Source organism: Manacus candei, unplaced genomic scaffold, assembly GCF_025592945.1.
Source record: "Manacus candei isolate 608988 ecotype Guabito, Panama unplaced genomic scaffold, ASM2559294v1 h1tg000037l, whole genome shotgun sequence".
NCBI lineage: Eukaryota > Metazoa > Chordata > Aves > Passeriformes > Pipridae > Manacus > Manacus candei.
The window spans coordinates 1,146,748-1,171,682 of NW_026138085.1; the positions used below are offsets into that span (position 1 = coordinate 1,146,748).

The 24,935-nt window shown below is 50.9% G+C and overlaps 1 protein-coding gene across 3 annotated transcripts; it reads right to left on the reverse strand.

Moving 5' to 3' along the window:
* Window positions 1-450: 450 nt before the first annotated feature.
* On the reverse strand, window positions 451-22,319 carry ECSCR (endothelial cell surface expressed chemotaxis and apoptosis regulator). Of its 3 annotated transcripts, none has more exons than XR_007905585.1 (11): window positions 22,179-22,319; window positions 11,109-11,150; window positions 10,531-10,581; window positions 8,786-8,911; window positions 8,252-8,305; window positions 6,421-6,489; window positions 5,783-5,869; window positions 4,945-5,040; window positions 4,316-4,352; window positions 2,215-2,391; window positions 451-1,751 (listed from the first exon to the last, which is right to left on the reverse strand). XR_007905585.1 is itself a non-coding variant. In XM_051793821.1 (11 exons), the coding sequence occupies exons 1-11, from the start codon at window positions 22,228-22,230 to the stop codon at window positions 1,743-1,745; spliced, it is 723 nt and encodes a 240-aa protein (XP_051649781.1). In that variant the 5' UTR covers window positions 22,231-22,319; the 3' UTR covers window positions 451-1,742. The 3 variants fall into 3 exon arrangements, 1 of the variants encoding a protein (XP_051649781.1); XM_051793821.1 differs by having other exon boundaries at window positions 2,292-2,391; XR_007905586.1 differs by lacking the exon at window positions 10,531-10,581.
* Between the last annotated feature and the right edge of the window lie 2,616 nt (window positions 22,320-24,935).

The window sequence follows — 24,935 nt, forward strand, 5'->3', positions numbered from 1 at the left end:
AGTTTACCTTCAGGGTTGACGGATGATGTTGCTCCTGTCAGGGGAGCCAGTGTCTCACTGTGCTGCTGCTGCACAGACAAGGTTCCCCCAAGGTCTGTGCTGGTGGAACTGGTGCAGCTTCCAAGCAGGAGTCACGGTGAAGATGGGCAGAGGTAGTGCAGGGTTAGTGCTTCAGTACCTTACTCTGCTGAATGAGGCAGCTGAGACCTCCAGAAATACCCAGTGGGGCATCATTTCTCTCACGTGCATGCTGGGGATGGACATCCCCACTCTCCTCCTGTGAGGATTTTGCTGAAGGTGGTGAGTGAGTGTGGCTGGGGCTGAACCAGCTCAGGCTGTGACCAGCAGGCTCCAAACAGGAGCTACTGCCCTGGGGAACCCAATGAAGGGCTGCCCTTGGGGTGCCTTTGTGAGGTAAGATACATGCAGGTACCCCCAAAAATGCCAAGGCAGTGGAAAGAATTCAGAAGGTTTATTCTGAAGTCGAGAATGCTAAAAACTCCCAAAGAGAACCTGCAGCAGCTGCAAAAGTGCTGGGCCTGAGAAAACCTCCTGTTCCCTTCCAGGCCTCTTATCTTCTCTGTCCTCCCCCAGGCCCTCCCCAAAGCAAAGGCCTGTAACACTGTGAGGGTTTATTTCTCCTCAGACCAGAGAAAAAGACTGTAGCTTTCTCTGGAATGCAGAAGGAAAAGAAACATCCAACTATCTTTGAAAAAAGGGTTTTTTTCTTAGGCAGAAAGTCTCCTTAAGCGAAACATCTAATTAAGCTCTAATGTCCTCAAAGTGAAATCTTCCAGAAAAAGGGTATTTACCCCTGCAGCCTTGGGGGTGCACTGGTGGTTCCTGGGGCTGTGCTGAGCTGGGGGTTCTGGCTGGATGAGGATGCTGCTCTTCTGGTCTATCAGGAAGCTCTGGGAAAGCAGTGGTGGAGACGATGGAAGCTCTCCCAAGCACACTCGTGCTGCCAGGCTCCAGGAGCTCAAGTAGCTCAGTATTTTGCATGTGGCCACTGGGTTTTACACTCAGCTAAACCCCTGTTTATGCAGAGACTTCATTCCTCACACTTCAGATGAGTGTTTAAGCACGTGGGAAGGCAGTGATCTGCCTGCCTGAAGCTCAGGTATTAATAATAAAGTCTTTAAGACAGCAAATTGTATTTCAGCAGCACCTTTAATTCACGGCTCTCCAAATGCTGTACAGACATGGACTAATGTAGCCCCACAACAACCCTGTGAGGCAGGTGGGTGTGGTCATCCCCACCACTGTGGGGACAATGAGGGCACCAGGGATAAGGGGCTTGGAGTATCATACTGGGATTTGACCTAGAACTTTGCATTTAAGTCTCCTCAGGTCTTCAGATCAGGCTTTCCTAACACGCAGCTTTGACTTGACGTGGGGCTACGCTGATTAACGAGCCCGTGGCTGCCTGGCACAGACTGTAAAGGCCACTAGTGAAGTAGGTGGTGCCTTGGTGCTTCTTGCTGCTGGATTTATTCTGAGTGTTTGAAGGCATCTCAAAAATAGAGTTAGATATCAACCACTGAGCATGGCAGGCTGTAACTGGAGAAAGCCCTTAGGCCCCAGGTGGGGAAGCTATGTAGGACACTATATGTATTGATCAGAAAGGACATAATAATTTATATATAAAATCCACCCTCCCTCTTTCCACAAAGGAAAAAAAAGAAAAAGAACCTAGAAAGTCACTGCTGGTTGTGATGTCTCAGCTTCATTCTCTGGGCTCTTCATAGCACCTGGCAAAAGAACAAGACATGGTGCATCAGCAGCCTGTTCGGGCTGGCAGAGGGAGTTCAAAGCATTGTGTTCTTCCAAACTCAATCCCAGCTTTAAAACAAGTGAAAATGGTGTGAAATTCTCATGTGGGATGGATGTGAGGGCACTGAAGGGAATGTGCTTCAACCACCTGTGGAGCTGGAGTGGGTGAGCTTGGGCTGGAGGGCGAGACCTTGATTTCTCAAAGGCTGCTGACCTCTTCATTTAATGACAAACCACTCCAGCTTTGTTGGCTGGCCCTAGGCCATGTCACCTGTATACATGAGGAATATTTGACACCTCGAGTTCAGGCAGCTCAGGTAAACCTGAGATGGGCACCCAAACTTTTCACCGGGCTCACTGGAACCAGTTTGAACCTTAAGGAGTTTGATGGCAGCTGTTTTTTTGTTATATTTCTGAAGGAATAAGAGAGCAAAGAAATACCTCAAAGGCATGCTCTTATCCAGCCACAGAAATGATCCCCAGCTAACGCCCTAAAAAGCAAGGCTGAAAAGGGTCACCTTTTCTGATGGTGGGTAACTCATGCTGTTGTTCATGTTGATGTTCTTCATGGAGATCAGAGTGATGCTGTTGTCCTTCTGGCTCGTGTCTGCTGAGCAGCTGTCAGGGAGAGAAGGTGGTATTAACTGCTCTGGGGAACAAGAGAGGAAATCACAGAATCACAGAGTCATTTAGGTTGGGAAAAACCTCCAAGATCATTGAGTCCAACCTGTGCCCGATCCCCACCTTGTCAGCCAGCCCAGAGCACCGAGTGCCATGTCCAGTCGCTCCTTGGACACCTCCAAGGACAACGTTTGTTTGCACACAGCTGGAGGCAAACAGGCAAGGCTGAGCCTGGTACACAGGACCAGGACTGGTTTCCATTGCCCGTTGAGCTGCTGTCCTGATTCAGGCTCATCCTTGGTGCCACATTCCCAGGTCTCTGGGCAAACAAGCTGTGTGTGCCCTACAGAAAGCACCACTGTCCCCTGCATCACTACTTGTAGGCAGAGTCAGGGAGCAGTTTGGTTTTGGTTCCCAGTGAATGGATTTCCTGCCAGCCCTGCAGCCCTCACCAGAACTGGAACAAAGAGAGCATTACTGGGAGCCCTGTCCTAGTGTGGGAAAAATCCCTTTTTCAAATTTGGAAAGACGGCAAAAACCTGTGAGACAAAGGAAGGTAACAGAAGGTTTAATTTCAGCACGCTGTGTCCCAAAGCCACTCGGGGCTGGAAGCACAGGACCAGTTTGAAAACCACACCTTTTGTAGTTCTTTTGGTTACATAAGCTGTTACATGTTCATTAAACGCTGGTTTTACCTTAAAAGGTTATTTCCCTGACCAGGGAGGGGGTGTTACCCTTCTTGTGACTTACCCCCTGGACCTGGTCCAGGGGGATCCCCCTGGACACAATAGGTTACTGCATGGCAGAGAAGGTCTTTGTTTAGTTACATCTTTACTTTTTGTGTTTTTCCCTATTCCCGGCAGCAAAAGTTCCCTGGTGTCAGGTTCAGACAGAACCATTCATCTTACTACTCCCTGCCACGCCTTTTTTAATTAAAAAAGAAAAAGGAACTCCTCTTCAGTTAATAAAAGCCCCTCCCCCCTTTCACCTTTCCACTCAATTCATTTGCTTGTAGTAAAACCAGGTTATGTACTTCTCATACGAGGCCCTTAAGGTCATTTGTCACACAGAGGGAGCCCTGGATATTGTTCCATCTGATGCTGCTGCTCATGCATTGTCAGTGTCTCTCTTAAGAGTCAGTTACAAGCCTTAGGAAGGTGGAATTCCCCTTTCTTCCTACCCTGAGGAATGGGATACACATTTAGTGCCAGTGGAGAGTGGATGACTTTAGGGATTAGTGTGCCCCAGGGCTCTGTCTGTTACTCTGGCATGTTCTGCTTCAGATCACTTGGATCACGATCATTAAGGATATTTGGGAACCACTGCTGGTGATGCAAATTTGGCACCTAAATACTTTGCTTTGTGTCCCTTGCCCCTTTCCAAAGCAGGGTTTATTACTTTGGTAGGAAACTATCAGATGGAAAAGTGGGAGCAACATGTTGTGGTCCCGTCCAGCTCGTTTCCTGCTGTTTTCCCACCTTCAGCCTCTCTTCTGGGGTAGCAGTGATGGACCACGGGGTTCTGACAGACTATTCTCCACTTGATGCTTCTCTTTCAAAGGTCTCTAAACTGGGGCCCCCTTATCCTTCTCTCTCTGGGTTAACAGTAATAATAAGCATCTTGGAAGATACCTGAGACTGCTTTGAGATTCAGAGACAAGTTTAGACCTCAAGTCTCTATCTAGGCAAAGAAAGACAAGCACGCTGGTTTGGGAAGGTGATGAGTCTTTGCAGATCTCAGGGCAGCTTTGAAAGGAGGCCTCAAAATATTGACCATCTACCTTTGTCTCTATCGGCTCTCAGAGATGTCTCAAAGATGTTTTGAGATGCTTTCTTCCACCTGATATAATTAAAGCAGATTCTTTAGCTCTGGAATAAAATAGGCACTTTGAATTGGACACAGACAGCATGAGCAGCCTTACCTCTCTGATACCATGGAGCTTCCTGGTTTCTGTTTGTCTGGAGGGAGAAAAACTGGAGTTGGTGACATACAGGTGAGAAACATCATAGCTAAGCCATAGAATAAGTCAGCTCTATTCTGAATTACGTTGTACAGGGATATAAAGGAAATCTGAATGAGATAAGAGACACCATGGGGGAAACCTGAGAGCTGATTAGGGAAAATCTTTCAAGGACTGGGACATACAGGTAGGACCTGATGGCCTTGCTGCCTGTTCAGTCACCAGTGTCCTTTGGACTTCAGGAAGGTATCTGTCTTATTGTAGAGCAGCCTTGCCCTCTGGTGGGCACTGCTTAGTGGAAAGCAGGATTCCTAGGGAAAAGGAGTGTCAAACTCCATGACTTTTGCTGGAAGAGCTGCCTCGTCTGGGAATCTGCCCACTGAGCTGCAGCAAACTTGAGACTCGTCCTTGTGCAGATGGGGCTGGGCTGGGGCTCTAGAGGGGAGGTCACACTGCATTCCTGACTGCTGCATCTGTGTTCCAGTTTGGCTTCAAAACCTTTTCAAATGCATCTTTTAGGAATTGCCACATCCAACATGGAAACTGGTGACCTGTGGGTTAGGGAAAGACCGATCCCCTTGGGCAAATACCTTCCTCCTTGGAGCGGTTACACTTGAACCTCAGGCTGACCACACTGACCAGGATGATCACCACCACTACCAGGATAACAATGAAGCTGATGACACCTGGAGATGGAGCAAAGAACTGTCTGAGACTGACAGAACAACATCCTGGATCCTGGGGTAGCAGAGAGACTTTGACTGTCATCAAAACTTGGGTAGGAAATCAATATTTTCATTAACGTGAGCATGGCAGAGAAGTGAATAGTCACTAAAGTGAATGACTATCCTCTTGTGTTTTAACTTCAAAGGGCTGCTGATGAATACTTAATTGATGAATACTTAATTGATAAGGCAGTGCCAGGAGGGCAGAAGTCAGCTGATTACAGTGGGGATTGACAGGAGTCAGTATGTTCCTACTGCAGTTGGGAAATCTTATCCTAAAGGTGTGTAAAGTGAGAAAAAAAGCAAAGCACCAGGGAGAGACAAACTAAAGGCTGTGGGTGATGTCATCTGTCTCATAAAGCTCTGGCCAAGTGCAGATTGGATTCTGACACCAGGCCTCAATAAATCAAACTATTCTTTGCATGGGAATCTTGTCCTGCTAAGACTGGTCCAGGACTTAGAATCATGGAATGGTTTGGGTTGGAAGGGACCTTGAAGCTCATCCAGTCCCACCCCCTATCACAACCTATCCCAGGTTGCTCCAAACCCCGTCCAACCTGGCCTTGGACACTTCCAGGGATCCAGGGGCAGCCACAGCTTCTCTGGGCAACCTGTGCCAGGGCCTCATGAAGCTGAGTGCCCAAAACAACATGTCCTGGCAAAACAGCCCCCCCTGCTCTCCCCAGGCTGCACAAGAACTTACCGAAAGCTGCCACTGTCAGTGGTGATCCATCGTCTGTCGGGGTGGGCTCAGAGGAGTTCAGCGTGGGGGTGACAGGCTCTGAGGGGCCTACAGAGGGGAAAAAGGCACTGTACATCAAAGTCCTCCTTCCAAGGTTGGGAAGAGCATTCCCAGCAATGCTAGAGGATTAATTCACACCTGTACTTTATTGAACAGACTGAGGCTGGATCCTGGCCAGGCCAATCAATGTTAACAGCAAAGTGACCAAGATCTGTGTGAAACCATTGCCTTGGCGAGGCACCTTTTATGGACAAGCTGAGAACACCCACAGGGCCCTGCTGGGACCCCAGGGAGGAAGCTGAGCGTGGCAGGTGAAGATCTGCCCTGGTAGTGTGATTGAGGGTGGAGTTTGTCCTTTCTACCTCCTTTTCCAGCCTTTTCCCATAATGGCACCCTTCCTGCTGAGACCCACACCTGCTGTTCCCAGGCTGCCCCCAAATGCTGCTTCTGCAGAGCTTTACAGGCATTTCAAGGGCTAGATGGGATGGCCAGCACCCCTCAGGGACTCGTGGGCTGTTCTCCTGCTGCCATGAAGACAGAGGTGTGATGGCCTTGCTGTTGGCTGAGTAAAGGGCTGTAAAATCCATAGCAGGGATCACCTCTCTGGGAGGAGGGAACGCCTTGAGGCACTGCTGTCGTGGTTCTCTCCCTTCTCGTGGGCTCTTGATCTGCAGAGAGAAACACAGAATGTGAGTCTTGTCCTTGAGTGTCATCTAATAACCAAAGGAATCAATGGGCACCTGGAGAGGAGAATGGAGTCACAGTAATGCTGGTGATACCTGGACAAACGTGGAATTCATGCTCAGGATAAAAGCTTCCCACCAAACATACTTTGTACTGTTTCCCATGTCCAAATAGAAATCCAGGGAACCAAAATTCAAGTGCCCTTGTATAAACTCTGCAGGTTCTGCAATCCCAGGTGCAGGTTTTTGGCAGAAACACCAATGGGAGGCTGGAAGAGTGAACTGGGAAGATTATAGATTTTCTATAGCTCATAAACATTGAGACTTATAAGAAAATATCCACTTAGAGGAAGAAGTTTTGCAGAATGTGGGTGTGGATTGACTGTTTGGCTTGTCTTTGGATTTGAAGTGGGTGGGTGTGCTGTCCTGGGTTATCTGGAAGTAGTAAAGCTCATTTGAGCTGGACTAACTTGTATCCCACATGCAGTCTAGCTGTGGCAGCACAGAGGTTTGGCTGAGCAAGGACTCCAGTTCTGAGTGGGAGAAACTGGCTTGTAGGAAGCTGTTTGGTTTGTGACAGCTGCTCCAGTGCCTGTACAAGGAAATTTAAAGCAGTCCTTGTGTTTCACTTGTACAGAGAAAAAACATCCTTTGCTGCCTCCAGGCTGAATGTTGAATGGCCTGAGTGTCTGCACTGACCTCAAGGAGCAGCTGCAGGCCCTGCAGGTCAAGTAGGATCTTCTTCCCTCCTTTCCCATCCCCACCTTCCCAGCAGCAGCACTGGCCAAAAGTGTGTGGTGCCTGGAGGGGTGTGCACAGCTCCTGGCACTGCCCTGGGGTTCCTGTCCCGCACAAAACATCACTGTTTTGGAATCTGATTTTGCCAAAAGCCAGAAGAAAAAGGGGGAAAGGTGTGAAATAACAAATCTAACTGGGTCAGAAGCCATGTGGAGCAGAACAGTCTGGAGAAACAGGGACTCCTGCTGTACAGTTTTTTCACAGCTCATCACATTCTTTGTTTTATTCTGAAATTGTTCTTCTAGCCATGGGCAGAAGTTGTGGTTTGCTGAGCCTGGCACAGACACCCCATCCCTGGGAGATGCTGGGTCTCACACAACAGGAGATCTGGCTTTTGGAAGCACCAGCAGCTGTAGAGCAAAGGTGTATGGAGCTTCTCAGAGATAAATCAGGGCTGTGATGAGGAACAAGCTGCTCTGAGGCAAAGGGCTCCTGCCTTAGGTGGGCACAGCTGACCATGGGTTTCTAATCTTGCTTGTGTTAGAGATCTGAGAGGCACTTGGAGAGGCAGAGCAGTTTCTGTCTTGACCATTGCAGATTTTTGAGGCTGAACCATTAATGGGAAATCAGCTGAGTTGTCAGATTCCAGTCTTCCCAACCTCTGGGATTCTGCCCTTATTCCTGAGAAAACTTTTACTAAATTCTTTAATTTGTGCTTACAGGTTGTGTTAAACTGTCAAAAGCAAAGTTATATTTATTTAAAAGGATGTTAAAAGGGCTCCCTTTTCCTGCACGTAGATCCATCGTCTGACTGCTCAAGTTCATCCCAGCAGACCATGTGATCCTGTGTTTTATCACTGCTTGTAAGGATACCAGATGTGATTTTGGGTGCAAATGGTGGCTCAACCCCAAAAGACTAGTGCTCAGATAACCTGTGCCATGAGAGCCAAGCAAGCTGATTGCCATGACATTATCTAAGTTATTGTTACTCTATAGAAGGACAAAGTACCTTGAGGTGCTGGAGAAGTAGCTGCTGTGCTTCTGTTTCCACTAGACTCATCATCTAGATAAAGAAAACATGGAAAAGGAGAATTAACTCTTAAAGCTGCTACTAATTCTGCTATGGGGAGCTGTTGGGTGTCCAGGGGGTAAAAACCTTTGCTTGCATGAGACTTTTCCTCCAAACAAACATCAAGGTGCCCACCTAGCAAGGGATGCTGCCAGTTCAGAGTGTACCTGAGAGGTGAGCTGGGACAGGTCTGGGGAGGCTGGAGCTCCTCTGGGAAGCTTTGTTTGATAAAGCATGACCTGGCTTTTCTGATACAGCCTTATCCTGGCTATGTCCAGCCATGTCCTTTTAGGGAGCTGAGCTGAGCTGCTCTTTCAGCAAAGACTCAAAGAAATTCAGTATTGGCTGAATTATTGAATAATCAGCATGGTGTGGACTTAGCCCAGTGTTTCTGATGTCCCCAGTCTTTCTCGGATAAGGAGGGAGGCACAAACAGGTCCTGCATGAGCAAAAGGTTGAGTTTTCCATCCTTACCTTGCCCAGTCGAGGCTGGCAGTGTTGTTGGAGTGGTGGTGGTGGTGGTGGAGGGTGTGGCTGTAGTAGTTTGACCCGCAGAGGTGGGACTGGGGCTGGTGGGTGGTGTTGGTTTTACCGCCAGCTCTGCAGGGGAAGTGAAGTGTTACCTCAAAGAGCCCTGCTCAGAAACAGCTTGGAGGAGGGCACAGTTATTACAAAGAGCCCTCAAGAGCCCTGGAGAGTTAGGAATAATCTGCTAGGGAAAGCACAGGCATGGAAACAGCCTCCATGCTGCTGAGAGTCAAGGGGCTCTTGTACTTTGGGATTAACTTCTGCTTTTTTTTTTTTGAGAAGGTGCTGAGCTGGCAGAGCTCAGCAAACACATGGAGAAAGTCGGGTTTTTGCCACTGCTTTTTTCCCAGCTTTGAGAAATGAAGGCATTTTTGTCACTGGACACTTGAGCTGCCTGGAGCTGCCTGGCACCCACGTGGTCATTTGCGTGTTGTCTGAAATGCCAACTTTTACGTTTCATTTCACTCAGAATTTCCAAGAATAAATAATTCAGCTCTTGAAGTGGTCTGGAGGCTCCATCATCTGCCCCAACCTGCTACTCCAAGCTGCACAGCAAGAGCATGGTCCAGAGCAAGATGTGGGGGAAAAAGCTTTCAGTAATCCCTCTGCAAGGATCACCAGCTGGGAATTCATAGGCAAGTTCCTTGTCTAGACTTCTCTTGGCTTTTTGATAAAATGAGAAAAGGGTGAAAGTGGTTTTAAGGTTAGTGTGTTGTTTTTTTTTCCTTTTATCCAAATGCTTCATCAAAATATTAGAATTTAGGATCAAGCTTCTTCTAAGTTTCTTTTTTTTTTTTTTCCTGCAAGGTTTGGAAGCATAATCAGATATTTTTAGACATTTTTCCTTGGGTATTTTTGGGGTCCTTTTGGAAGAGTAACTTGGATTTTTTTTTTCCCCAAGCATATTAGGAACAGATCTGTCTCCAAAGATCCAAGTGGACTAACAGATGTGGATCTGGAGTTGCAGAGATAATTTCTTGTATAATTGGTTTTGTGTACATGGCACAGCAACACAGAAAGGTGGGTTGGAAGGGATCTTAAAGATCAGCCAGGTTGGACGGGTCTTGGAGCAACCTGGTCCAGTGGAAGGTGTCCCTGCCCATGGGATGGGGTGCAACGAGACAAGCTTTAAGGTCCTTTCCAACCCAAACCATTCTATGATTCTACTCTACAACCATCTCATCCTCCCTATTCAATTTAATTATTTTTCCCCTGTTCTTGCTCACACCTGTGCCTTGATCCCTCTGGGGTGATTTGGCTGGATCAGAAGCCCTTACACCATAAAACTTCCTTCTTCCCCACCACTGTCCTCATCTAACCTGCCATTGCACAGCCCCATTTCCTGCTGGATGGCCCAGCTGGACTGAGGGTCAGACCAGTTACAAACTGGGATGCCCTGAGCTGCTCTGCTCACAGAGTCACAGAATATGCTGAGTTGGAAGGGACCCACAAGGATCATCCAGTCCAACCCCTGGCCCTGCACAGGCCCATCCCCAAGAGTCACCCCCTGTGCCCCAGAGGATCAGCCAAACCCTCCTGGAGCTCTGGCAGCCTTGGGGCTGTGCCCACTGCCCTGGGGAGCCTGGGCAGTGCCCAACCAGCCTCTGGGGGAAGAACCTTTTGCTGAGATCCAACCTGAGCCTGCCCTGACACAGCTCCAGCCATTCCCTGGGTCTCCAGCTGGGTGTTACCTGAGGTGTGGTTCTTCACTTCAGGGCTGTGTGTTGTTGGCTGGGGTGGACCTGTAACACAAGCAGAGGGACATGGAGGGGACGTGTCCTACACGTGCTCCATGTTGGTGATCCCACAGGGAGGGTGGGGCCACAAGAGCTGAAAGGGTGAGGGAGGCAAGAGATGCCGTGGAGAGGGTTTGTCACTGGTGTGGCTGTAGGGACCAGCAGGGAAAGGGACCATGGCTGAGGATCCATGGATCCCTAGAGGATAACGTGCTGGGAAACAGCTGAGGGAAACAGGGAGCAAAGACAAGGCAGGATCCCTCTTTCTCCAGGCTTTCTGGAACACAGCCTTGCTCTCTTCCAGACAAACAGGGGGCCAAACCAGGTCACCCTCTGGGGCACAGTGGCCCCCGTGTCCCTGGAGATCTGGAGGTGAGTGGTGGTGGATGTGCACAGAGCAGGATCCTGGGAGAAGGTGCCTCAGCAGTTTGGAATCAGGTCCCCATTTGTGGGCTCTCCATTTGCATCCTCATATTTCCATGTGCATCCACATCCAAACAGACACATAAAGCACATCCCAACCTGGCAGGTACCTGTTACAGCATCGATGGAGGAGTTTGTGGAGGCTGTGGAACCTGAAATGAAAGAGTAAAGAGTGTTAGTGGTGCTAATCTGTGACTGTCACTACTGCACTGGTGTTCTTGTTCCTTTCGTGGTTTGGCTTTTCCTGATCTTCTGTGGGAATGACTTTGGAATAGGTAGTTCTCCCAAAAGCATTTGCAAAGAAGAAGCAGCAAACACTGAGTGCAGGTTCTGAGTAAATTAGTACTGGAGTTTATCCAGCCAGGATGAGTGTCCTCCTCCCCAGCTGGAGCTGAACCCTTTGGGGAGCCATCTGCCTCTGTTACAGGGGAAACATGGAAGGCCACAGAAATCCATGGGGTCATTCCCTGCCTGGTTTACCTCCAGCTCAGTCTTGGCAGAGAAGGGTATGTGACTTGTACTCTGGAGTACATGTTTAAAGGCTTTATTCCCTTAAGACCTTAAGGCATGGATGGACAAGGTTTGTAAAGGCTTCCAGTAGCCAGTGGGGCTGTTCACCTTCTTGTCTCCTACCTCTGATCCTTCTGTCCCATGTATTTGTACCTTTGGATGCTGGATGAAGCCTTGGCTATGTCTGGAGGGGGTTGCAGCCCTGGGGACTGACTTGGTGCTGCCTTCCCCGAAGGAGTGGGTAGTCTTGCAGGTCCATGCAAGGTTGTAGGTGTTGCTCTTGAGTCCTCAGTTTCTCAACTGAAAGGTGGTTTTGTTTGGGGTTTTTTGTTTGGTTGGTTTTCTTTTGGGTTCATGACAAGGCATCCCTGCCCCAGTGCCCCATGTTACCTGCTCTCAGCATCCCGGGTGTTTTTCTTTAAGCCCCAGCTCCTCTGACCATAGAAACATAGAATAGAACAGTTTGGGTTGGAAGGAACCTTTAAAGGTGAACTAGTCCAACCCCCAATGGTGAGATGAGATGCCAATTACAAATGCTGCCCTTGAAAATGGGAAAAAGATATGTCCAGTTCTCACACTTGGGGACAAGACCTGGAAAATGTAAAATGCACTTTAAATGCTCAAATCAAACCCAACTGATCCTCGTGGGTCCCTTCCAACTCAGAATGTTCTGTGATTCTGTGGTTTAACTTTGGGAAGGTGACTTTGAGTCTACTGTTGAAAGGCAGAAGCGAATTGGGATTTTAAAATGGTTATTGCTGGTGACCCTGGTGCTCTCTGTGGTTAAGATTAATGAAAGAAATGACAATACAGGTACAGAAAGCAGCTGAGTCTGATCCCACCGGTGATCCATCTCACCAGGGGAGTTAAAGGTTTTGGACAGAAAGGGACAGCAGGGAAGGCTGAATCCTTCCAGCACACTGTCCCCTCCTGATGCCACGTGGCTGCAGTGCCACAGGGTCTGTGAGGAGCAGTGCCCTTACAGGGGGTGGCATGGGGAGCAAGGCAGCACCAGCCATGGCAGAGCAGTGCTCATGTGCCTGTTTCCAGCCAGGACCTGTCCTCCCTGGGGGTGAGATGCATCTCACCTGCTTCTGCACATCACTCAGGAGCCACCTGGGACAGAGAGCATCTCCAGGCCCTATTTGTCACCAAAGAGGGGACCAGGAACTCCTGACATGCTGTTGCTCTGACCTGTCTCGGATCTCTACCTTTCTCCAGCTGTGGCTGGAGAAGCCACTGCCTACAACACCCCACAATGGCTTCAAACTGAAAGAGAGTAGGTTTACATTGGATATTGGGAAGATATTCCACCCTGTGAGGGTGGGGAGGCCCTGGCACAGGTTGCCCAGAGAAGCTGTGGCTGCCCCTGGATCCCTAGAAGTGTCCAAGGCCAGGTTGGACGGGGCTTGGAGCAACCTGGGCTGGTGGAAGGTGTCCCTGCCCATGGCAGGGGGTGGAACTGGAAGATCTTTCAGGTTCCTTCCAACCCAAACCATTCTGGGATGCCATGATTTGATACAGGGAGCTGTAGAGGGGATGGAGGTGAATTTTGTGGTTGGTCCTTATGCTGTTGGTGTCTGGCAGAGCCTGTCTGAGTGTCCTGGCAGTGCTGTGTGTCTGAAGTGAGACCCTCACACCCAGTGTGGGCTTCCCAGGAGCTCAGAGCTCACCCCTCAGGACCCTCTGGGTGCAGTGAGCTCCTGATTGATCCCATTTTCCTCATGTAACTACTTTGGAACCATAATTGTTTTTGTGTCTGAGGCTTTACGACAATGATCTCAGCCAAACAGGAAGTAAAACAGTGTGTAAACTATGGTGACTACATAATAAAATGTGTTTTATTTCCAGACGGGGTTTGGCTGTGAAAATCAGATGTGACTTTTCAGATCTTTTCTGTGTTTTTGTCTTCCAGCTTACTGGGCAGCAGGCTGGCAAAACTGTCCTTGTCAGTCCAGGAAAGGGGAGACATGATCAGATCTTTGATTTCACAGAGAGGAAAGGACTGGTTGGTTTTCTAAATCCATTGGGAACAGGACCAGAAAAGGAAGTAAAGAAAAGGAAGGCTGGGCAATAGGAAACTGCCTTCACATAAGGGCAGTGAGTTTCTAGGAATTAATTGTGCTGGATAATTTGTGGGATAGCCTTCTCTAGGGGTTTTGAAGAGCAGGTTAAATGAGCATCACGCTAATAACGGACAGGGTTATGGACAGATACTAAATCCACTAATATAATGGAGAAAAAGGATGTTTTAGGCACACATTTGCCCTTCTTAAAGAGTTAGAGATACTACTTTTGAGGAAGGTAGATGTGTCACTTTGGGGATATGGTGGAATTGGCAGTGCTGGGGGAATGGTTGGACTTGAGGATCCTAGAGGGCTTTTCCAACCTAAACAAGTCTGTGATTCTGGACATTGATTTGCAAATGCCTTAAGATACTCCACACATTCAGCACAAAAATAAACGTGCTGAGATCATCATGGGGGGCCAATATCCTTCAGCCACTGCCAGACTCAAACAGCTCCTCTTTCTCCAAAATTCCCTTGCAGGAGCCATTGTCTTGTTTTCCTGTGGGGAGAAGGAGCTGCTTGTGATAACTGAAATGATCACAGGTGCTTTTTCATGTATGTGGCACATGAAAGCATCAAGAATTGCTGAAGAAAGAGCTGTTGTCTGCACTTAGTCTTTGCTAAAGGAAGAGGGGAATAAAGGTGATGATCTGGCTGTTTATTCCACAATTTCTGGCGCAGGTGAGGAGAATTCTGAAAGCTTAAACAGAGCCTCTAGGGATGGGAGGAAGGTGAGGGCAAGGGTGACATTGCCTTGTGCTGCCATGGGACAGCTCCAACATCCCTGGCACATCCCTGGTGCTGGGGCAGGAGGTAGAGGATTATATTCAATGCTTTCTTCCACCACAGCTCAACCTGCTGCTGAGGGACACACTGGAGAACTTGAGAAGTTTGCAGACCTAAACCTTGGGTTTGTTGTAAATAAGCACTTTTTCCCCAGTGCTCTGGTCCTGGAGTTCACCAGGGGTGCTCCTCCTGGTCTGCATGTTTGAGCTTTACTGCAGAGAAGTGACCAGCCTTGCTGTGAGGGGATGGAGATCCCCTTCTGGTATTTTGCTCCAGAATAAACTGCCTTGGCTTCTCTAAACACATCCACACATCACTTTCAAGCAGAGTAGCTCTGGCTCTGACTTCTGGCCACTGCTGCATGTTATGCCTTCCCTGCCAACTCAAATAATCAAAAGTCCTGTTAAATGGGGTGTTTTCTTTAGGGGAGGGTGCTCAGCATCCTGGTTGGATTACTTTGGAGTGGGATGGATGTGTGCAGAGCAGGAAGGGACCCAAGTCCCATTGTGGGGCCGGGCAGCAGGACGGGCACGGACAAACAGCGCCACGTGTCGCGGCTCCACACAGACATCCCGGGGGACCCTGGTGTTGGAAAACATTCCCTGCAAGTGCTGCTGCCAGCATGGCCCTGCTCCCTCCACGGAGAGCCCTGGATATATAAACAGCTCCCAGTAATAACCAGGACGCAGCTGGAATGGCAATAAACATCAAAGCCATTCAATGAGCCGAGCAGCGCCAAGAGATTCCTTGTGTGTTTGGGTGCCAGTGATTCACAGTGGATCGGGCAGTTCTAGGTGGAGACGGGGAGCTGACTGAGGGATTTACGATGGGAAATATGGATTTCTGCTCCTGCTGTCCTGGGAAACTCCCAATCACCCACCAGAGCTGCACAGCAGCACCTCGGATCTGCCACTGCGTTTCAGCTCCAGCTCAGTGCTCCCTGGTTCACTTTTCCAGGAGAATTTTGAAAAGCAGCTTGGCCAGCATGGGATGGGGGGATTCTACCCCTCTGCCCCTCAGCTGAGACCCCCCTGCAGAGCTGCTCCAGCCCTGGGGAACAGCACAGGGAGGACATGGAGCTGCTGGAGAGAGTCCAGAGGAGGCACCAAGATGATCAGAGGGATGGAGCAGCTCTGCTGGGAGGAAAGGCTGGGAGAGTTGGGATTGTTCAGCCTGGAAAAGAGAAGCTTTGGGGTGACCTAATTGTGACCTTCCAGTGCCTGAAGGAGCCTGCAAGAAAGGTGGAGAGAGACTATGGACAAGGACCTGGAGGGACAAGGGAGAATGGCTTCAAACTTCCAGAGGGCAGGGTTAGATGGGATATTGGGAAGAAATTGTTCCCTGTGAGGGTGGGGAGGCCCTGGCACAGGTTGTCAGAGAAGCTGTGGCTGCCCCATCCCTGGAAGTGTCCAAGGGCAGGTTGGACAGGGCTTGGAGCAACCTGGGCTAGTGGAAGGTGTCCCTGCCATGGCAGGGGGTGGAACTGGATGATCTTTCAGGTCCCTTCTAACCCAAACCTATGATTCTATGATTCTGTGATTCTATGAATTTTGGATTGCTGTTATTTGCAGTAGTTCTGTGAGGTCAGATGTGTGTTAGACTGAGAGCAGAGGGGTCTCTCCGTGGAGCCTTCTCTCATGGCACCTGAGATATTCCCAGAGCCAGCAGCTCACCTCACTCCTCAGCTCAAAAAGAGGATGATGTAAAACCAAAAGAAAGGTCAATTTTAGGCATTTCTGCTTTGGTATTTTTTTAGGCAATTGTAGACATTTAAAGCATGGTTTCTCCAGGTGCTCACCAAAGAGATGGACTGACTTTAAAAACCCCAGACTTTGCCAGGGCCTCCTATAGAGACCTGGGCCAGCTGGAGAGGCCTCAGCACGGTTTAGATCAGGGTCGAGATGGGCTCGTGCTGTCCAGTCTGTGCCCATAGAGGCATGGAGTCACCAGGGGGGAGCTCTAGCACAAGTGTGGGGTTGCAGGGACTATTCTGTCCACTCAGAACTGTTGATGGAGAGGGACAGTCTGGCCCTGATGACGAGCAGCCCTGCACTCTTCCCTTCCCTGGCACTTCTGGGGGGGATGTGGCAGCAGGAGCTGCAGAGCCCGTGGGCAGTGCTGTCCCTCGGTGTCCCCCTGTGCTTGCAGTGCTGTCCCTCAGTGTGCCCCTGTGCTTGCAGGCTGCAGGGACAAAAGCTCACAGAAAAGAAATCCAGTGACCTAAAAATTGCCTTTTCAATTTGTATATTGGCACTTCTGTCAAAAAAACCCATGAGGAAGAAACCAGCGACCGTTTAATGCAGGTGCAGCTGTTTCCTGGGTGCAAACAGCAGCAGAAGCAACAACACCCAATTGTTAGGACTTTCATGTGGGAAAAAAATCCTCTGCTAGGAAACCTGAGAAGCAGAAAGCTCTGCAAAAGCCTAGGTCCTGTTTTATTAAGTGGCTAAATAAGGTGTCTCTGCCTTGAGGGTCTCACAGCAGAACAGAGCAGGTGGAAATTGTGGAGGAGAGAGAAGAAAAGTGCCGGATAACTGACAGCCTAAATCAGGTCCCACATCCACAGAGGCATTCAAGTGTCTTAATTCCCAAACGGCACGCCGGGTTTTGGCAACTCACTGCCAAGTGCTTCTGAATTGTAATGACTCAGCCAAAGTGTTATGGAAAGTTTAGAGAGGCAGGAATTAATCCCAGATTTCATCAGCAATTAAAATTAAAAAATTAAAATGTTGCCTTCCTCCGCCCATCCTCAAGGGCTGTGCCCAGGCCTGGGCATCCTCTCCAAGCATCACATTCCATGGTCCTCTCTGGGGAGCCAGATCTTAGTGGAAGGCAATTAAAAACCACTTGGATGTAGAAAACAACCCGGGAGACAAACAATGTGGGGAAACCACGAACACGGAGCGGGATCTGCCTCATCAACGAGGTGCCAAGGGCTGGTTTTATCATGTAAGGTGGTTGCTCCTGGAAGCAAAAAGGAATATGGCTTTTCTCCTGGCTGCACCCCCACTGCTCTGTGGTGTCTGGGGAACAGACACCTGCTCCCCAGGGCTGCTGCACTGCCACCCTCCCAGCTGTGCACTGGTTCCAGTTTCCTCTGTGACCTGCTTGTTTTACAGCTCTGTGTCTGCTCCTGGTGTTTGTAGTGCTGCCCTTCTCCTGGTTGTGCTGCTCCTTGGGCTTGGCACTGGGGCTGGGATTTTGGAGGGGAAATCACTCCATGCCCACTGCAAATGGAAAATGATGGAACCACCTATCCTGGCTGGCTGGGACCTGGAGCCTGGCCTGTGCTTTGTGCCTTCCTACAGTTTTTAAAAATAACATTATTCATTAGCAGAGCTCAAAGCACTTTACAGAGGAGACTTTCCAAGTTTCTTCCCAAACTGATCGTTCTTTCCAGGAATTCCAAGACTCCCCAGGTTTATTGGAGTGTTGCTGTGTGCTGTTTAGAACCACCATGCAGGAGCGTGGTCTCCTGGGACTGGTTCAGGACACAAGGTGTGCAAGGGGCTGCTTGCAAAGGGATTTCTGTAACTCCTGTTCTTTCCACCTGCTTTTCTTTAGTGTCCTGGTTTGAGCTTCAGGGGAGCAGAAGAAGGATGTCCCTGCCTGGAAGCAGTTGTTCCAGGGCTAGGAAGGTACCATGCAGCTGCTGCCCCAGGTGCTGAGTCTCACAGGAGCAGCAGCTCCAGAGCAGGGGAAGCATCTTGGCCTGACAACCTTCATGTGAGCCCAGATTTTAGGTGAATGACCTGGTGAGATTGCCCGGGTTTTACTCCCAGATTTCAAAGCACTTTAGGCATGCAAAAAGGAGTGGGCAGCAGGTGAGGGGGGGATTCTGCCCCTCTACTCTGCTCAGGTGAGACCCCACCTGCAGAGCTGCCTCCAGCTCTGGGGAACAGCATAAGAAGGATGTGGAGCTGCTGGAGAGGGTCCAGAGGAGGCCACGGAGATGCTCTGGAGCCCCTCTGCTCTGGAGCCAGGCTGAGAGAGCTGGGGGGGTTCACCTGGAGAAGAGAAGGCTCTGGGGAGATCTGAGAGCCCCTTCCAGGGCCTAAAGGGGCTCCAGGAGAGCTGGAGAGGGACTGGGGACAAGGGATGGAGGGACAGGACAAGGGAGAATGGCTTCAAACTGCCAGAGGACAGAGTTAGATGGGATAGTGGGAAGAAATCCTTCCCTGTGAGGGTGGGGAGGCCCTGGCACAGGTTGCCCAGAGAAGCTGTGGTTGCCCCTGGATCCCTGGGAGTGTCCAAGGCCAGGTTGGACGGGGCTTGGAGCAACCTGGGCTAGTGGAAGGTGTCCCTGCCCATGGCAGGGGTGGAACTGGATGATCTTTCAGGTCTCTACCAACACAAACTGTTTTGGGATTCTGTGGTTCTGTAAGGTTCCTTCCCATTCAGAACATCCTGTAATTCTCTGATTTATGGAACAGGTAATTTTATTATCCCTATTTCATACCTGGGGAAAACAAGGCAGGGAGTGTTGCATGGCTGTGAGAAGTGGCAGACACAAACCCCACTGTTCCTGTGTCTCCATCCAGTGCATCATCAGCTGGGACATGTTTCTCCCACATTTCTCACCACACTAATTTCAGTGTGATTCCAAGATTTTTAGCAACTCCAGAGTCACTTCCAGCTAATGTACAAGAGGAGCTTATTGAATTGTATGTGTGGAGCTGCTCTCTCAGAGCTGTGCTGCCCTCAGGAGTGTGATGAGCCTGCAATTGTGCCTGACAATGGTGGGAAATGTAGGGGACACCCACCTTGCATCTCTTCTCCTGTCCAGACCAGTGATGGCTGTCCCCAGTGCCAGAAGGGGTTGCCTGGGTTACTCTGGGATGTGAATGGACACACTCCACACCTCCATGGGCCCCCACTGCTGCCAAAACAGCTCCACATAAGTCTGCAGCAAAGCCCAAATCATGGAATGGTTGGGTTGGAAGGGACCTGAAAGATCATCCAGTCCCACCCCCTGCCACGGGCAGGGACACCTTCCATAGCCCAGGTTGCCCCAAGCCCTGTCCAACCTGGCCTTGGACACTTCCAGGGATCCAGGGGCAGCCACAGCTTCTCTGGGCAACCTGTGCCAGGGCCTCACCACCCTCACAGGGAAGAATTTCTTCCCAATATCCCATCTAACCCTGCCCTCTGGCAGTTTGAAGCCATTCCCCCTTGTCCTGTCACTCCAGGCCCTTGTCAATAGTCTCTCTCCATCTTTCCTGTCGGATCCTTCAGGTCCTGTAAGGCCACAGTCAGGTCATCCCAAAGCTTCTCTTCTCCAGGCTGAACAATCCCAACTCTCCCAACCTTTCCTCCCAGCAGAGCTGCTCCATCCCTCTGATCCTCTTGGTGCCTCCTCTGGACTCAGATGGGAGGTTGGGTCATTCTGAGGGGGCTCCTCTGGGAAGTGGAGCCATGAGAGCTCCCAGTTGAGGCCTTTACACAACCCACAGCTCTCCCCTGCCCAGCTTGGCTTTTCCAGCAGGAGCTTTGGGTTTCCAGCACCATCTCCTCCAAGGACACCTGCTGTTGACTCACCTATTGTAAATGGGACATAATTCCTGGAAGCTGCTCTGGTGAGATTTGCAGAGTCATCGGAGGGGGTTCGTGTTACTCGAAGGGAGCAGTTTGTTGTGTGAACAAACATTTCCCTGAACCACCTCCTGCTTTCTCTTCCTTGTTCACCACCACGACAGGGTTGGGCTGGCCCCTCCTTTGGCCAAGGAATTGGCTTTAGGATGCACTGGATGGCCTGGTTTAAGGATGTATCTGGAATCTGGATGCCTGTCCTTTAGCTGCACCCCGTCTTCTTGATCATATCAAAAATATATCCCAATATACGTCTGGGTTGGATACACCACATTTCTCATGGCATTATCCACCCACAGGCTGTGGCACAGATAAGGAGAGTGGGAAAATCCTGCTGGGTTTTCAACAGCTTTGAGGAGGAATTTTTCAGTGGAAATCTTTTGTCTGGAAACTGCCTGCCCATTGTAATGGAAACGGTCCATAGGAAGAGGTTTGTTTGGACAAATATTCTGCTAAGTGTTTCTGGGGGGAGGAAAAACAAGTTGGAAATGTTCCAATCCTTCCCACTTCAGCTATTTCAAAATAACAGTATCTTAACCTCCCTTTAGAAATAACCATGAGAGCTTAGAAGCTTAATTTAGGAAATGATAAATTAATAAAATACTGAACCTGCATAAAGTAAAAGCAAGAAAGGCCTGTGTGGCGAAAGGCAGTGTCCAGCCAAAGATAACTGTGTCTCTCCTCAGGGTGACCTCCATCTCCCCAGGTGCAGGGAGACCTCTCAGCTCTTCTGTCTTGTTCCAGAGCCCCTAATTCCCTTTTCCAGGTGCCTGTGTGCCAGGGAACCAGCAGCACCACAGACCCAACTGCCCCTCTCGCTGAGCTGCTGCTCTGCCTTGTGCTGAAGCTTCCCCCCAGGTACTGCAGCACCTTGGGGACTTGCTGTAAAATGACTAATTAAATAAAAAAAGCCATTTCAGAGGTGTTGGATCAGCACAGAAAAGGGAGGCAGGACACATGACAGGGGGTGGGTTTGAGGGGGGCTGGAGAGGTGACGATGCCCAGCGAGCACCAGCAGTGCCCTGACCATCGACGGGACAGTCTCTGCCCCCTGATTTTGGGCAGCCTGCTTCCAGAGGACCAAGTGATGCCCTCAGGACTGAAGGATGGAGGGTGGCATCCTGTCCACCTGATGCTGCAGCAGCCAGGTGCACCTGGAAGGTGGCTCTTTGGGCAGTGCTCCTGGGAGTCCTGCTCCGTGCAGGGGCTGGATGTTGGCATGGGGCAGCCAAGCCAGAGAGGGGGCCTGACACTTTCCTGCCCTCCCTGTCCCATAAAAACCCTACCAAATGGTTTTAAGAGGAAAAGAGCATTCTAGGTGGGCATTAGGGAAAGCCACAGGATGGCCAAGGGGCCTCAAAGCCCCTTGATCTGATCCTTGAGGCTGATCTCAGGCACACATCCCCCTGGTGCTGAAGCCAGCATTGCCCTCTAATGAAGAGAGACATTTTCTTACTTCTTGGAATTGGTTTCTATATTCTATGGAATTAGAAGACCTTTAAGGCCCCCTCCAACACAAACCATTCCCTGATTCTCTGCCTTTTAAAAAATCCCATTATCACCAGCACAGTGGCTGTAACCCGGGGCAACTTCTATGGTTTAATGATAAAACTTTTGAATTGGAGACACATTATTTCATATTCCTTTGAATGTATTCCAGCTTCCAGCTACTACAGCTGTCAGCAGTGCAAGAGGTGTCTGATGATGCAGGAAAAAACAACCTGTCACCCTTTGGAGCAGGAAACTAGCTCCTTCATCCCACACCTCGACTCACATGGGAAAGAGAAGTCAGAGCAGAATTACCCTGAAGGAGCAGAGTTGTTATAGCATGTTCTTGCACATGGGGTTTGTATTTATATCAATGAGAGGAAAAATGGAAAATAGTCAAGGAAAAAATATTTTTGAGGAAAATAATGTCCCATACATTTAAATGTTCCACATTTATTCTTATTTGACAAAAGGCACTTACTACAGATGCCTCAGCCCAAACACTCCTTTGGTTAACCAGGAAACAAGTTCTTATATTCCAGCAGCACCAAGCAAACCCTGCAAACCTGGCATGGCTGCATTTTCCCCAACAACCTGCCTCCTTCCACCCCGGAATTGAGTGGCCGAGCTTTCCAGTGGCAGCTCCAAAGCTCTGGCTGGTTCCCCCTGGGAAGCCCAGCTCCCCAGCTCCCCCCATCCAGCACCACCTCCCGCTCCCTGGAGTGTGGAGCAGCTCACCTGGGAGCAGCAGGAAGAGCCAGAGGAGCAGAGGGATGGACGGGAGCAGCATCTCCGCGGCGGCTGCGGCTCCGGAGCCCCGCCGAGGCTCTGGCCATGCCGGGAAGGAGCGCAGGGCGAGGGTTTGCCTGCCTGGGCTGACTCTCACAGAGCTTCCTGTTAAAGAATAGAAGGAAACGGGCTGAATCCACAGGGGAACTGTGTTTTTCAGCCCATTATGGTCGGGGAGGATGTGAGACATCGCTCAGGCGGCAAAGGAAACCTCGCCGTGGCTTTGGTGGGGGATTCGGCTCCTCTGGTGGGGGACAGCGGAGTCACAGCCCTGCTTTGGGCCTCGGGAGCTTCCTTATGGTGCCTGGGTGTTTGGGGAGATGCTTTATCTGTGGTAGGATGTGCCTCCAGCTCCAATCCACCCCGCATCAGCTGTGAGGGCTGTGTGGGATAAGAGCTGCAGGAGGAGCTGGTGCTCCCCCCCACCTGAGGAGGGATTTCTTAGTACCTCCATGAGGGATTTTAGAAGAATTGTTCCTTGTGGGGCCAGGGTAACTCAGCAGCTGGATCTGCCCCGTACCCTGTGCTTCCCTGTGCAGCTCCAGCCTATCTGGCACCAGGATGTGCCACCTTTGGGATGCAGTTCTCCAGGTAGCAGCAGCATCCCTTCCCACAGGACACACAGCTTTGACTTATCCCTTCCCCAGCTCCTTGAGAAGGGGAGGAACTGGAAAATTGGGTCAGTTCTGGCCCCCATCCAGCCCGAGGGGTTCAGGCCATTTCTTGGCCCCAGCCTTGTGACATGCTGGTCTGTGCAGGTCCTGCCTGTCCATAGTTTGAACTCCAGAGGGAATAATTTTATTTAAATGGGTGTCTGGGGGAGGAGAAGGGTTGTAGTGTCCCCACCTGGGAAAGGTTGCCTGTCTTGGAGGGTCCATGTGGGTGTTCAGGATGCAAGCCACAGGATTGTGTCTTCTGCTCTAGGGGCTGGTCCAACCCCCTCCCACAGCCCCCCAAAAACCACAGAGCTTCATCTGAGGGCAACAGAGCTGCTCCTTCACAGCACTGAGTGCATCAAGGGGTGACTGCTGCTGCTGCCAAGGTCCTTTCTTCCCACAGCTGGGAGATGGTGGCAGGCCTGGAAGGAGAGATCCCCCATGCACTGAGCAGCTCCTCATGTTTCTGGGGGTCTTCAGACCCCTCCAGCCCCCCCAGCAAACCACCAACCTCCTGGCAATGGCCTCTCCAGCAGCCTTTGCTGGGACAAAGCCCCTGCCAGCAGCTCCCCCCATTCCTCTGTCCCTTGCACAGATGTGATGCTCAGAGATTATGCTGTAGATTAAGGTTTTACTGAATCCTGAAATGAGTGCAAATTCCCAGAAGCTCTCACATGCAGTTAAATCTCTTCTGGATGCTCGGCTGGATGGTGGAAAAGGCATTTCCCACCCCGTCCTTCCCACGTGCAGGAAGGACAGAGCCCAAATATTCACCCCAGCTTGTGTGCTGAGAGCCTGCAGGTAAGAGCAGTGGTGTTTTGGGAAGGGAGGATGGGGAGATGTGCTTTGTTTTGGCTAAAACTCCAGGGGATCCATGTTTTCCGCTCGGAGATGTGCTCAGGGTCATTCCCAGTGGTCTGACACACAGCAGCCCTGGGCCAGGGGGTGGTACCCACCTGAGTGCAGGGGTGATGTACCAGCCTGGAGGGCATCCCTGGAGAGTATCCCTGGAGGGCATCCCCAGAGGATATCCCTGGAGGACGTTCCTGGAGGGTATCCCTGCCAGCCTTGTGGCACAGCTGCCGTGCAAGGGGACAGATGTGCCAGCCCTGCCCTGGCACTGGTCACGGAATCACAGAATCATTGGAGAAAACCTTGCACAGAGGTTTGGACCATCCAACCTTGATGGTCCAAAGGGTGCAGAGCTTCCCCAGGGACTCCCACCTCTGGCCACAGCCGTGCTGGGAGTGCTCCTGCCGCAGCAGTGGGACAGAGAAAATCACCTCTGGGGTTGCTCCCTCCCTCGGACGAGGGTCCTTCCCACCCGGATCCCCGTGTGGATACACTCACTGTCCCGGGCTGTGCAGAGTTCACGTGCAGAGGGGCTTTTTTTACCCCTGTTTCTTCCCCACGGTACATTTTCACGCCGAGCCGGCGGTTTCGGGGAGGTTTCCTGCCTTGAGTGCAGCTGAAGGGGGGTGGGCGCTTGTCCCCAGACAAAGGGCCCTTGTCCTGCGCGGGGTGAGAGGAGGGTCGGCGGGAGCGGGGAGGGGGCGGCAGCGCTGAGGTGGCACCGGGCTGGGAATGGGAGCAGCTCCTGCCCGGGGTGAGCAGGCGCTTCCTCGTGTGCCCCGGGCATCCCGGGGCGTGTGGGGCCGAGCAGTGACGTGGCAGCTTCCGAGGTGAGTGTGGCTGCACCTACACCGGAGATCATCCCGGAGCTGTTCCTGCTGCTCCCGCCGTCCGCTTCCCAGCCCCGCCGCTGGAGACGATGATTCCCAGGCAGCAGGAAAGCCGAGGTACCCCTGAGGGGCTGGGAGGGCTCTCCGTCCCTCCTCTCCCCCCACTGCCCCTGCTCCCACCCGTGCTGGCTCCCACGGGATTTTGCCACCGTGGCGAGGGACGACTCACGGGGTTGGGTCTCCAGGGTCTCCCCGTGGGGCCGTTTGGTCCTGGATTAGCGCCGTGGGGCCGGGGGGGAAGAGGGGAGGGTGGAGGGGGTGTAGTGGGGAGGAAAAGCCCCACGCCAGAGGTGTCCAGGTGACGGGGA